The following is a 13,860-nucleotide window of genomic DNA, read 5'->3' as shown; positions in this document are numbered from 1 at the left end:
AAGAAAAAAAAGATGATTATTTACTATTCAGGAATCAATACTGAAGTTCTTGATTGCCTCATCTGTTGAGAAACAATACTGAGATAAAGAGTGTTTACATGCGTTTTTTTTTTTTTAATAAAACACTGTCATTGCCAAAGATTGAATCCATACTATATTTGTTCTAATAATGCATTGTTAAGGACACTTAAATGCAGTTCAAAATCAGCTTAATTAGTTTTGATCATAGAGAAACAAAACTTGAATTCTTCATTCACACAAATGTGCTGAGTTACATCTGGTACAGCAACTAAGTTACCCGAGGTTTTGGAGAAGATGGAAGTAACATAATATTGGCCTGAATATAGGATGGCCTCAAGCCTGGGTGTGATCCTTGCAGTTAGAACAGGAGTGAGAAGTTGTCAGTGCTGTTTACATTAAGAGTTAAACTTCATATGCTGTTCTACAACAAGCATGCTTTGCATCAGAATCAGACCCTGCGCATCGCCCTTTGCATGATCTAATAATATCCTGAGTCTCTCCAGCTTGATGTGTTTTCATCTCCCCCCCCACTTGCCCCTCAGCATTATCAGATTATTCCATTGTCTTGTCCTTGGATGTTCCTATCCATACGCAGTGCTCCCCACAACTGTCAGTACCCCATGCCTCAAAATTTTGTCCACTCTCTCCACTTTTCACCCAACAGCTAACCTTGCCTGCATCCCACCAGTCCTGCCTGCTTTTTCCCTTGTCACCTGTTGAGCACGGAGGCCACCTGCTGCTTTGTTTCAGCATGTTCAAATTAATCATGCTCCCTTACAGCAAGCAATAGAGGATGTTCCCTTTAGTATTTGCACTAATGCTGCCTGCCCTTCTCAGGCTGGGTGGGGATTTTGCAAACAGGTAGTGGCCCATTTCAAGGCATCAGATGCTTCAGGACACTCCTGGAGATGCTACTGTGCAGTGAAGCCATGTAGGTGCCCACAGGATGTGAAAACACTATGTACAAGCATAGAGTGTGCTGGTATCTTTTTCTTCCCCAGAACTTCATTTGTCAGGAGGATTAGATGACCTCCAGAGGTGTCTTCCAGCCCCTACAATTCTGTGATTCTGTGAAAATGGCTAGAACAAGTTTCATTCTATCTTCAGGCCAATGTACATAGAAGACCAGTGTGTTTGTTTACGGAAGGCACAATAAATGATGTTACCAGATCATAATTAAAGTGTATATTGAAAAATCTTTCAATCTACAAATTCATCATGTGAATGAGATTCTCTTCTTAATTACAATTAGCAGCTCCATTGAAGTCTTTGGAATTGGTCTTCATTTACTCTTGATGCAGAAATACTTTGATTTCAAGTCTCCAAACAACTCTTCAATTTTTTTTTCACTCATAAGCTAGAAAATCGCTTATGAGACAGAAACTGAAATTAAGCTGATTCTTTGAAGACCTCTGCACATTCCCAGTCATGGAATTGTTGTCCCTAGGCTTCATCCCATGAGTGAGAATGAGTCAGAGGCAAATCTGAAATAAGAGTCCTTAAAGAAACACCTTTACTGTTGCTGGGTATCTTTAAAGAAGTTAGTGGTTCCATGTCAATCTGGTGGGAGGAAAGGTGGTCTTACAAAACCTCTTGCTTTAGGAGTGTGGTACAGCTTAATCTGCTGTTCAAAGACTATAGGGTTGAAAGGTAGCAAATTTCCATCTTGGTCTGCCAGTGTTTCTTTCCTTTTACAAAGACAAGGGAGAAGTTATGGGAAGGAGGGAGGAAGAGGCATAGACAAAGATGTTACTCTATATATATGTGTTTCAAATGGAAATCTCAAATCTGAGGCATTCTTAAAAATACACATGCAGATATTAAAAAGGCACGTTCCCTTCTTCTCTACCTCCCTGCTGACACAGCCCTCCTGTCCTGTCACAGCCTGAGGAAAACACAGGCCTTCCTTCTTCCTCGCTTTCTTCCAGCACGGCGCTGGGCTGTGGCAGGGGCTTTGGAGCTTACCAGGCCTCCCCTGCTGCCGGCTGGGATGAGTTTGCTTTGCTCACTGGGGAGGTGGCACGAGGCCGGAGCAGCTGCTGCCTGGTGCTCCCTGCCTGACTCCTGGCTGCTCTGCTCCACCTGTCCCAGCAGCTGCCGGCTTCCCTGGCCCTGCTGCAAGCGGGCACGGGGACAGCCAGCCACCAAGCCTCAGCCTCTGCCCACAGCCTTGCTGCCGTCCGGCCCAGCCCGGCCTGTTCTTGCGCAGCTGTGCTGGTGGGGGCCGGGCTGGATGGCAGCTGCAGGGCTGTGACACCAGGGTGGGGGGAATTGTCAGTGTTGTGGGAGAAAGGCCTAATGTGGGGCTTTTCAGCCCTGCCCGCTGTTTGCATTGAGTGTAGCCCTCCTGCCGCCCTCCTCTCTGTCCATGATGCCGCAGACCTCGCATTTGGCCCTTCCCACCATGGACAGAGCTGGGTTGAGCATCTAAAGTAGCAATTGTGCTCTGGTGATTCTGTTAGTGACTTCTGACAGTGGAGGATTGTTGAGTGCCCTGTAGTCACAGGCACCCAGTTGCTACCATACGTTACCAGATGGTGAATTTAAAGTCATCCTTGCCAACAGATTCAGATGTGAGCATCACACACCTCCTGTAGCCAAAGGCTGCTGGTTTCATTCACAGTTTGCAGCGCATCAGGAAGGGCTAGGTTCCTCCTGAAGGTCTGAGAGCCTTCATCCCAAGCTAACCTCAACCTCCACACTTATAACCCTTGCGCCTTGCAGGGTAGTTTGAGGAAAATGCAGGTTTCCCATGCTGGGCTGATAAAAAGCCTAATCCATGAAGTTTGTTAGTGAGACATCACAGCTCTGTTAGCAGAGGAGAATTTCACTCGGCATTGGAAATGATCGTAAATGTTTGCATTTTGCTAGAAAAGACATGCAAACAGTAACCAAAATTAGCCGATATACCAGAGAGTGTGAGCTTCGCACCCCCCCCCCACCCCAAACTGCCAAAAAGCTGCTTTTCGTGTAGATTTTCAAACTCCCAGTTGCATTTCAAGATGTACAGATTTTCATTTTGATAACCGTGTATGTGCATGTGTGCGTGCATGTGTGTGTATGTCTGTACAAACACCACAGGCACAACTTTAATTCCTTTGAAACCTGAAGCTGCCAAAAGCTTTCTTCATATGTTCTGAAGTGAGTTCTTTGTCTGATGCCTCCTGAAACCTGACAAACTTTGCTGTTCTCCATCAATGCCTGAGGGGAAGGTTGTGAGGTGTAATTTCAGGGCATATGTGGATCTGTTCATCCTGAGCAATGCATTATAAGAGTTGCAGCAAATAGTGTAAAGAAACCTACAGGTATTACATTAGACCAGCTGAACCTAATTTTATTTTTAACTTTTATTCAGAAGCATCACATAGCAAGTAAACTTCAGAATTTAAGTTTAGTTACAAACTAGTTGTTTCTTATTTTTTTTTTCCAGTCCCCTTTTGCTTTCTTTTACGACCACATGAAACTTGAGAAGCCATCTAAAGCTAAATCATTTAGTGGAGTTGGGCAATTCCCAAGTGTCCAACAAGAAGGCCTGGTTTAGGCTGCGATGGCCACTGTCATTCCTGGTGATTTGTCAGAAGTAAGAGATACCCAGAAAGTCCCTTCAGGGAAACGTAAGCGTGGTGAAACCAAACCAAGAAAAAACTTTCCTTGCCAACTGTGTGACAAGGCCTTTAACAGTGTTGAGAAATTAAAGGTTCACTCATACTCTCACACAGGAGAGAGGCCCTACAAGTGCACACAACAAGACTGCACCAAGGCCTTTGTTTCTAAGTACAAATTACTAAGGTATTAAACTCTATTTATCTTTCAGATTATATTATCTATTTTATGTTGGCCGTGTTAAGCCGTGTAAAAGTATATATTTGTGTACGCCTTCAGCTGATTGCAGAGAGGATGTGTTAATTAAAAGTAGCCATTGGATTGTTTCTAGAAATCTAAATTACATAAGTTTGCAAGCTATTGTCTTTGATTTTGTTTCTTAATTTGTTTTCTGTTTTTGTTTTCTGTTTGTTTGTTTTCTTAATGAGAATAGAATTTGCATTTGTATAAGGAATTGTCACAAGAAAAGAGTATGGACTGAAAATTTTTGGCTATGGACTTTTACACAAGTACTTTCATACTTGCCCATATACCCCTGTTACAGTAGCTAAAACCCACCAAAACTAAAGTGTCGATTTAAGAGAAATGGCTCGTGTTTTACTATATTTTAATTTGTCAAACTGTCTTTGTAGTGTCATGCTTTCAGTTAAAAGGTTCTGTTGAAAAGCAACCTTAGTGTAGTATTTAGCTGCCATTAAAAAAATGAGCACGTGTGTTTTTTGATCAAAATAATTACTTACAGAATATATCTGTGTTTAAAGGCATATGGCTACTCATTCTCCTGAGAAAACCCACAAGTGTAATTATTGTGAGAAAATGTTTCACCGAAAAGATCACCTAAAGAATCACCTACATACACACAATCCCAACAAAGAGGCCTTTAAGTGTGAAGAATGTGGAAAGAACTACAATACCAAGCTTGGGTTCAAACGTCACCTGGCTTTGCATGCTGCAACAAGCGGTGACCTCACCTGTAAGGTATGTTTGCAGACTTTTGAAAGCACAGGAGTGCTGCTGGAGCACCTAAAAACTCATGCAGGCAAGTCATCGGGTGGAGTGAAGGAGAAAAAACACCAGTGTGAACACTGTGATCGTCGGTTCTACACCCGAAAGGATGTCCGTAGACACATGGTAGTGCACACTGGAAGAAAGGACTTCCTCTGTCAGTACTGTGCACAGAGATTTGGGCGGAAGGATCACCTAACGCGCCACATGAAGAAAAGTCACAACCAAGAACTTTTGAAGGTCAAAACAGAGCCAATGGACCTTCTAGATCCCTTTACCTGCAACGTTTCTGTGCCTATCAAGGATGAGCTGCTTCCAGTGATGTCGTTACCTTCCAGTGAACTGACATCAAAGCCATTTACAAACACTTTGCAATTAAATCTCTACAACACTCAGATTCAGTCCATGCAGAGTTCTGCATCTGCACACCAAATGGTTGCCACATCATTACCATTGGGGATGCCTTGTCCAATAGATATGGAGTCTGTCCACCCTTCGCACCAGCTATCGTTGAAATATCCGCTCAGTTCTACCTCATATGCAGTTTCTATGCCTGAAAAAGAACAGCCTTTGAAAGGGGAAATCGAAAGTTACTTAATGGAGTTGCAAAGTGGTATGCCTTCTTCATCCCAGGATTCTCAAGCATCTTCATCAAAACTAGGGCTGGATCCACAAGTAGGGCCACTAGATGATGGGTCTGGGGAGGTTTCCCTTTCCAAGGGCTCCGTTCCTATTAGTGAACCTCTAAACACCCCGTCATTGGACTTTTCTCAGCTGTTCAACTTCATACCCGTCAACGGCCCTCCCTATAATCCTTCTGTTTCGGTGGGAAACCTTGGAATGAGTTACACGCAGGAGGAGGCACATTCTTCTATGACTCAACTTCCACCACAGACACAGGATCCACAAGATCCTAGCAATAGTATAGGTCTTGGGTCTCTGCACTCATTGTCAGCAGCTTTCACGAGCAGTCTAAGCACAACCACCACCCTACCACGATTTCATCAAGCTTTCCAATAGGATGTACAAAGCTGGCTTGTTACTGTCTATTTGTAGAAATGCCTTAGGTGACCATTTTTAACTTAGTGCCTACTATAAGACATTATCAGTTCTCTGCTTTTGTACAGTACCAATCTCATGAAGCCAGTAAGAAATTTAAATTAACTTTTTAAAAATGTTTTGAAAGTGTTTATTCTCAGCTGTGTTTACTTCATTGTTTTTGTTTTTGTTTTTTTTTTTTTTAAAGTCTCATTGTATTGTTTTCATTTTCACTGCCAATTGACCCATTTAAAATGTCCACTAGAAAGTCATCCCAAGCAAACTTTCAACACGCATCCCTTTTAAAACCTTTTCAACCTTACAGCCACTCTGTTCTATTGATGTGGTGGAGCTACCATTTTTACCTTTTATATATTACAGCATTTGCAAAGGATCCATTTCAAACGTGTATCACAAAGGTTCCTGAAGATCAGGGAAAAATTTTCTCCGTTCCCTTTCCAAAAAAAAAAAAAACCTCTTCCCAAATGGTGACATCTGATCTGTTCCATAATGACAAATTTTGATTTTTAAATGAAGATAGAATTCAGATTTTTCTGAAAATTTGGATGTGTATATGTCGAAGTCCATATATACACATGTACATATATATAACATTTTGACTTATATTGAAGTCATTATAAAAGGTGTTAAGAATTTTGCCATTTTCTGGCTTAAATTTTTGTGGCTTGTTATAAATATTGGAAGAAAAAGAATACAGTTTAATTTTCTAAAACCGTGGCTGAACAGAACTTCAACAGAGAATCTCTGCTTGCCTAACTGACAAAAGTTTCAAGTTGAATTTGGAACTGTGTTGTGCTTTCATGACTCTGGTAGAGGAAAACAGGCAAATTTAATGGCTGATCTTGAAATATAAAAGTGTTGTAATTTAGTAATGCAGAATATTTTGTCGCAGTTTTTGTTTTAATTCTTAACTTGCTGTTTTTTTTTACCTTTAGTAGCATAGAAAGAGTACTGCATAGGAATCTTCCAGTAGCGTACTGACTTTTGTAGGCATCGGTCTTCTCCCAGCTGCCACCACCAAAGGGTGGATCAAGTCCAGCCAGAAAGTGTGTATCTATTTTAACTTCAATATTAGTGTGCAGTCAGAGAGTGAATGTAAATTTACAGATACCATTTTTTGGGTTTTTTTTTTTTTTATTGGAATGAACTTTTCAGTTGTGTTACATGGTGTGTTATGTCCTCCTAAGCAACAAGTTAGATGTTAATCATACTTTCTACACCTGGGTACTTGGTTAGGGACTTTTTGCCCACTGCCAAGATTTAAAGACAGGACTCTTAGGAGTGAAGTAAAAGCATATTGCTTACACCACTTTTGCCTAATGCAATATTTTCTATTCCCCAACCCCTAATAACCAAAAGAGGAAAAAAGAAAAAAAAAAAAACAAACCTGTGATGCACGAAAGCAAACTCAAGTTGCTGTAATTCAACAATAACACACTTTTCCTTGTCATTTTTGTACGAGGAATTAAAATAGAAATTGAGTACATTAGTATCTCTCAAACAATAATGAGGATTCATACGAGGTTTTAAGTGGTTAAACTAAATATACTTCACAGAAACAAAAGTTGCTCCCATTTAAGGAGCTCATGCTCCAGATGTTTTATCAGTAGCTCCTACTTTTTTTTTTTAATTCTAGGAGCAATATGCAGGTGTAGTTTTACTATTTTATACATATATGTATTTAAATTTTATTACTGAAAGATAACATTTTTATAAATGTGTTTGTGTTCCAAAGGCATTAAAATAAGGATGTATTAATAAGGAAAATACCTTTTGAAATTCTACAAATTGCTCCTAGATTTTGGGTTTAGGAGCTTGTTATCTCAAAGTGGGCTTTTAGCTCTGCTTCATGACTGCTTCCTCTGGTTTCTATGAAACAGATCGCTTGCTTACTTACATCTTTAGTTGAATGATTTGTTCAATATTGCTTTTTTTGTTTTTTTTTCTCATCGCTTTTATAAAGGAAAGAAAAACACAGGTGAACAGAGCACAAGGTGAACGCCACAGAATGTATTTCTGGTTAAAAATCAGCAACCACAATGCACGTAGGGACAACTTGGCTTTCTTCTGAGTCTCTTCAGACAATTTGGGATGAAGAGCAACGGCCTCCCTTGCTCCTGTGAGCTCTGTTCCACGTGAAGCAGAGCCCAGCCTCTCCCTGTGAGCAGAGAGATGCTCTGCTCGGCTCTGGCAGCGGCTGTGGAATGGATGGGCCGCTCTCTTCTTCCCGACAGTGATGCACACAGGCCCTGGGAGCTTCAGCTCTGTGGGCAGTTTTTGGATGGCCTGGAGGGAGTTCTTTGCTCGAGCGTCACAAATAAGTTCGGTTTCCTCTGCCGCTGCCAGATAGCTGGCCAGATGCTCGCTGAGGGGAGTCGATGTGGCACACGTGACACTCAGCGCAGGGCAGTGCCACCTCTTATCAGTCCCAGCCGCTGATCAGACTCGATGACAAAACCCAACAAACACTCGGCCAACACCCAGTTCTTAGTACTTAGCCGGAGTCCTTACTCCTTGGTTAGTGCCTTAGCTTCCTGAGAAGGGGTTGACATTTCACTTCAGAGGTAGACATACATTTCAGTGGAGGAGCAGGGACCTCAGACAAGGTATTGAACCTCATTCAGTCAGGGCTGCAGCCGGCGGCTGCGCTCGGCCTGTGCCGCTGAGCTAGGATGCAGGACGGTGCGGAAGCAGATATGACACTGTAAGCAATATTAACACATCAGTGCTTTTGGATATTATTTAGGCAGAGTCAGTATTGGCAACTACTAAAACGTCATTTTTTAAACCCTGTTTTCTAGGTTTCAAATTGGTTCTTTGAGGGAGGGGGGAGGGCTGGCTGATCGTGCACCACTCTTTGTGCAACTTCGAAACTTCTAGTGAGGTTTGTTGGTTTCTGTTTTGTTTTGTTTTGTTTGTTCTGTTCTGTTGGTTTTTTTTTTTTTTTAATATATATATTTTTGTGTACTTGTTGCTTGTGCTTAATTTAGTAGTAAATTGTGGAATAGAGTGATTTATTGTTAATTTGGCAGTAGCGGTTTTTTAAAACCATATACTGACTGAAACATGAGCCAGAGCTGATTGCTTTATTAAGCTAATAATGAATGTTAAGAGTACATATTTTCAGGATCATTTGCCTAGTGAGCTAAACATGTATTATAGGCCAATATTTTTTAAAATAAAGCTTGGTCAACCTCTATGTTACACATATTACAAGATATAGCACTTTCAAAAGAAAACCTAAACCTTTTAAGAAAGTTTCTTACAGGTTATGCTTTTTATTATAAAACCTTTTATTATAATTTGTTTCAAGTGCCATTAGATTACATATATGTAGGCCTTTGGTATAATGCTTTGTGTACAAAATGGTAGACATTGTAATTTTAAACAGGTACATTTTTACAGTGTTTTCTTATCAATTTGCTATATTGCACAGAACCAGTGTGTCTTTCTTAAGGGTTTTACAATGGTTTTTACTAGGTTTACATGTTTCAAACTACACTGTCTTCTACTGCCATTTTGAATACCAGTCAAAAAAAAAAAGAAAAAAGAAAAAAAAAAAAAAGAAAAGAAAAAGAAAGAGTTTGTCCTCACCAATTGTAAATTGTGTCCTCTGGAGTTCTGGGTGGTAACTATTGCAAAAATATTTAACACGCAGTATTTGATGCAGATTTTTTTATCATATGCTCTCAACGCTATGCTGCTGTCTGAAGTTAACTTAGGGCCTGATCCTGCATCCGTAGACGTCAAGGGGAGCAGGGCTGCATCCTTCGTTATGTCTGTCTCATACACTGGTTTAGCAGCTCATCCTGTATTCTTCTCAGTCTATAGATAAGCCTCCGAAATAAATGTACTTACCTGGTATGTAGTAAACTGTATAGACTTAGCTGCCCATTCTGCATCTTCCCAGTGTACAATTAAAACCATAGGCATTAGCATTACACTCAGCGTACAAACAATGCCACAGTAGTTCAAAATGTGTTTGGATAGTCCCAAAGCTTTATGTAATAAGGGTGTCTTACTTTGTTGGAAGGCAGTGTCTTTTGATAACAGTTATCTAGCCCTGGAAGTGACACAGAACTATTGCTAATCATATGTAAACACTTTTCAGTATAAGCTTCAGTGGTACAGTTGAACCAGAGTGAATGTTTATCTCCTCAGAAACACTCCTGCAATATTGTTATATTGGATCATGCTGCTAATGTAACTTGGGATACAACTCCTCTCATGGTGCTACAAACCTCCCTGTCTCATTCAGATGTATTTTTACCCATAGAAAAAAGGACTATACTAGACCTATAGTTGTATGATATATTTTTATACTGTGACTTAATTTGTCATTAATGAACTTTGTACAACACCACAATGTATTCATATGCACTTGCAGAAGTAAAATGTTGGACATGCAAATTTAAACGCTGACAAGCCCAGCTCTTGTTCACAAAAATAGATGATTTAGTTAAAATTAAATGTGGGCTTTTTATATGGTGTGGAGTGAAGAACATACTATATATTACTAAAAGCTTCTAAATTTAGACAAAAACTGGGAAAGAGTATATTGGGGAATGCTGACAAACCCAAACCTGACTCGGATTGCTGAAATTCTATTTTTTAGATAGTGGGAAAATTGTTTGGACTCGAATGCTAAAATCTTTCAATGATAAAATTTTTGAGTCAAAAATAGAGAAAAAAAGAACACAGAAAACCCTGCATTCCAGACAGAATTTGTGTATGTTTCTTGCATTTAAAAATTTGCTATCCTGTGATATGGGAAATTGAGTTGCTTATCATGTATATGTACTTTAAAATGTATTCACAAACTACTGTTGTATTTGTATAAAATATAGACAAAAAGATTGCGTATATATTTTTGTGTATAAGCTCTGTAAAATAGCAATCACATTATGAAGCTGCAGCAGAACTTCATTTTAAACATTCACATCCAAAGAAACAGACTATTTATTGTCCACATACCCTGATTATAAAATATACCTTGCTGCTATTAAACAATAGTGCTGCAGCTTCTTGTGGCCTACAGTGTTATGTTTGCTGTACAAAAATATGTGAACTCCACAAAATATATCAATAAAATTACAGAATGGTTTTAGTTAATGAATAACTTACGCCTGGCATTTCAATAGATAATCTCGGTCTGCATGCTTGGGATGACGATAAGTAATTTTACGTGCATCCAGTTTTGCTGGGTGTAGTTACTCTGATTTTGCACAGGTGTGACTCTTTCTGACTGATGACTGGTAAAATGTCAGTTTTTCAGACAATCTAGCACGCGTAAGTTTCTGCGTTTCGTGATTTTACCAAGGAACAGATTGGATGATGCTGCTGTGTCTGCGACAAGACAGATTCTAACCGAAGAAAGCAGTTGCATTTGCCATCAAACTGCCCTTTGAAATGCTGTGGAGAGCTGGAAGGTGAGTTTGGGGGTCTCATGTGGGAGAAACGGGCGAGTGATTCGCTCCATTCCTTCAGATGAATGCAAGTAATTTATCTTTATTGTTACAGTTTGTAGGAGAAACTGTGAGACTGTGGCATGTGTTACAGGCACAGTGTGTGGGCTGCCTCTCTGATACGCTTCCAGGAGAAACTTCACTGTTTTGATATCACACACCTCCTGTCTGCCCGTGACATTGCAGAGGAAGCCTTGCTGACAGATCTGACCGATGCACTGAGCGAAGAGGTACCGCGGAACCAGCAGCCTACCCGCAATTGCAGAAAGTTGTAGAAAGTGTTTTTTCCCCATGTAGCCGTTTCCCCAGAATGAACTGTTTTCCAGGAAAGTAAAAGACTTAACATTTGCTGTGAAACTGCTTTGAAGTCACATTTTATTGCTCTTCAAAATATATATTTCTAACGCCCTGCTCTTCCAATTCTTTCATTTTTAGATTTTTTCCTGTTCACCAGTCTGAAAGAAAGGATCTTTCCAGAGCCATTGACTGTGTCATACAGACACTTTTGCTTTCTTGTGACCCCCAGCTGTTTCCTCTGAACTGACTTATCACTTCTGTGTCACAGGTTTCTAACTGAGAGTTGGCCGTGGTGTGGTAAGAGTCAACAGCTCTACAGATGGAGGAAGAGGCAGTTCCTGTCTTCAACTGCTTCTTGTCCAAATTTGCCTGAAAGGTATAGAAGGAAGGTGAAGACATAAACTGTAGTGCAGCACTGAACTATCTGAGATTCTGCAAAGCCCCCATCGCTCCCCTGAGAGAACTCCTCCCTGTCTCACTCTGGTAGATGGTGTCATCCACCATAACAGCATTAAGATGTTCTCCTTCCAACTGATCCCCTCTGTGACAAGTGGGAGGTGGTTGCATGGATGGCATCTGTGTTACATTCAGACATCTCTTTGCAAGATCGCTCCAGAGCTTTCTCTGTTAAATTCTGGAGCCTCTTCCAAGACTTGAAGGAGTTGGGTGTGAGGTTGAAAATCCTCAACATGACAAGAACCTCTGTTCTTATGCCTCATATAAACTGGCACATCTTCAACAGGGAAGGGAATTTTTCTAAATTCCTTTCAAAATTTTCTTATTTCTTAAAAGAGAGAGTAAATTTTTTCTTCTGTATTAACTAAATGGGTAAAAAGCCCAGGTGTCCCGTCTCAATTTCTGGAAGGCTGGAGCTAGGCAAAAAGGCAGAAGTTCAGGGTTTTACCAGTATACTGAGGGGCTTTCAAGCTCAGTGAATTCTTTTTCACATCTTGCATCTTCCTTTGGCAAGAAAAGAAATTATGCTTTGTTAAAAGAAACATTCGGAAAAATGACTGGAGCTGTACAAAACCACAGCCATTCATCCCTTCCTTCTCTCTGCTGTAGCCATCCCTGTCCAAAACATCTGTAAGAACATACAGAAAAATGGTCCTTCAATATCATCTGTATATCTGGTCTTCTGCCCTGCGGGAATAGAAGAAAAAGATTATGCTTTCTCCCTTTGCTCTCCCTTTTTTCCTTCCTATTAATAAGTGTGCCCTAACATACAGAATGTCTGGGGCTTTTTTGACAGAGAAATCAAAAACCTGTGACCCAGAGCTTCTGTCAGGTTTGTAAGAACTGAGCAGCTACATACTGTTGGCTTCCCTCCTTTGCAAATTAAAACATGTATTGCACCGGATTGAAATGCAGGTTTGTGGAGTGGCAGTTGCTGTAGCTGGCACAGCAATGGCTTGAGATCCCAAACAGGCAACAAGTAGGCCAGCAAGATAAGCTGGATTACAAAATTTAGTGTGTGCTTACAAGTTTGGGAAACGTAATAGAGGATTAACTACTGCTTATCATTACTGGCTAGTGCCCCTGGCAAGTAGACAGCAATGTCTTACTTCCATTTTTTGAACAACAGTGCAGATAGTGATGTTGGAAAAGACAGACCACAGTCGTGTGAAATAACAAGTTCCTGGTCACGTGTTATATTCTAGGTATTTCAACATAAACATTCTCAACTAATAATAAGCACAGTGTGTAACATCTTGCCCAGTATTTTTATATATACTTGCTTGTTGCAGTGACCCACATGTCTTCAAGGAATCAATCTTTTCTGATTAGTAAGTATTTTTAGAATGTAATTAGTAGTTGTGTTTTTCCATGCCGTTGCCATCCCACAACTTTGTCTCTTTCAGGGATGTTTGTGTCATAAAATCACCAGCTACAAACCTCGTTTGCCACCCGGTGCACCAAAGATACATCAGCTAACAGCAGAACGCTGTGGATTCAGGACTGTGATGTATGCTGTGATTGGTTTGAAATTCATTTGAACTGGGAGTTTGCCCATGGCACTGCTTTTCACTGTTGCACTGTACAAAGAAGAATGGTGCAGTGTAATTTCGTGTAAATCACTCGGTGGGTGTAAAATAATGCAGAGTACCAAAATAGTGACAGTTGCTGAAAATCAGTATATTGCACATTTGTGTGTGTGTGTGTGTGTAGATATATACAAAAGTGTGTGCATGTATTGTGTGTATTTATGTGTATGTGTATGCATGCATGGGGAAACCTGGAAAAGTTGAGAAATACATTTTGATTCACTTCAAAAAATGTAAGCATGGAACTTCAGTGTTTTTCAAGTCCAAAGTGAATCACGCAGTTGGTAGAGGTATCTCCCATTAAACACAGCGCTTGGTTTCCCAGACACATTGGAAGAGTTTCTTCCAATTACTCGATTTATCTA

At 40.3% G+C, this 13,860-nt stretch overlaps 1 protein-coding gene across 5 annotated transcripts in view; it reads left to right on the top strand.

The window, feature by feature from the left end:
- PLAG1 (PLAG1 zinc finger) overlaps positions 1–7,075 on the top strand; it is a 47,759-nt gene extending 40,684 nt beyond the window's left edge. For 4 of the 5 annotated variants that reach the window (XM_052703178.1, XM_052703179.1, XM_052703177.1 and 1 more), the window contains 2 exons: positions 3,452–3,810; positions 4,386–7,075. In XM_052703178.1, coding sequence (XP_052559138.1) covers positions 3,569–3,810; positions 4,386–5,649 — 1,506 coding nt within the window. In that variant the 5' untranslated portion in view covers positions 3,452–3,568 and the 3' untranslated portion in view covers positions 5,650–7,075. The remainder of the gene's footprint in view (positions 1–3,451; positions 3,811–4,385) is intronic. The other variant, XM_052703181.1, reaches the window with a different exon arrangement.
- Positions 7,076–13,860: the final 6,785 nt, after the last annotated feature.

Source organism: Tympanuchus pallidicinctus, unplaced genomic scaffold, assembly GCF_026119805.1.
Source record: "Tympanuchus pallidicinctus isolate F22 unplaced genomic scaffold, pur_lepc_1.0 scaffold5, whole genome shotgun sequence".
In the NCBI taxonomy this organism is placed as follows: Eukaryota; Metazoa; Chordata; class Aves; order Galliformes; family Phasianidae; genus Tympanuchus; species Tympanuchus pallidicinctus.
This window is presented reverse-complemented; position numbering and strand designations above follow the sequence as displayed.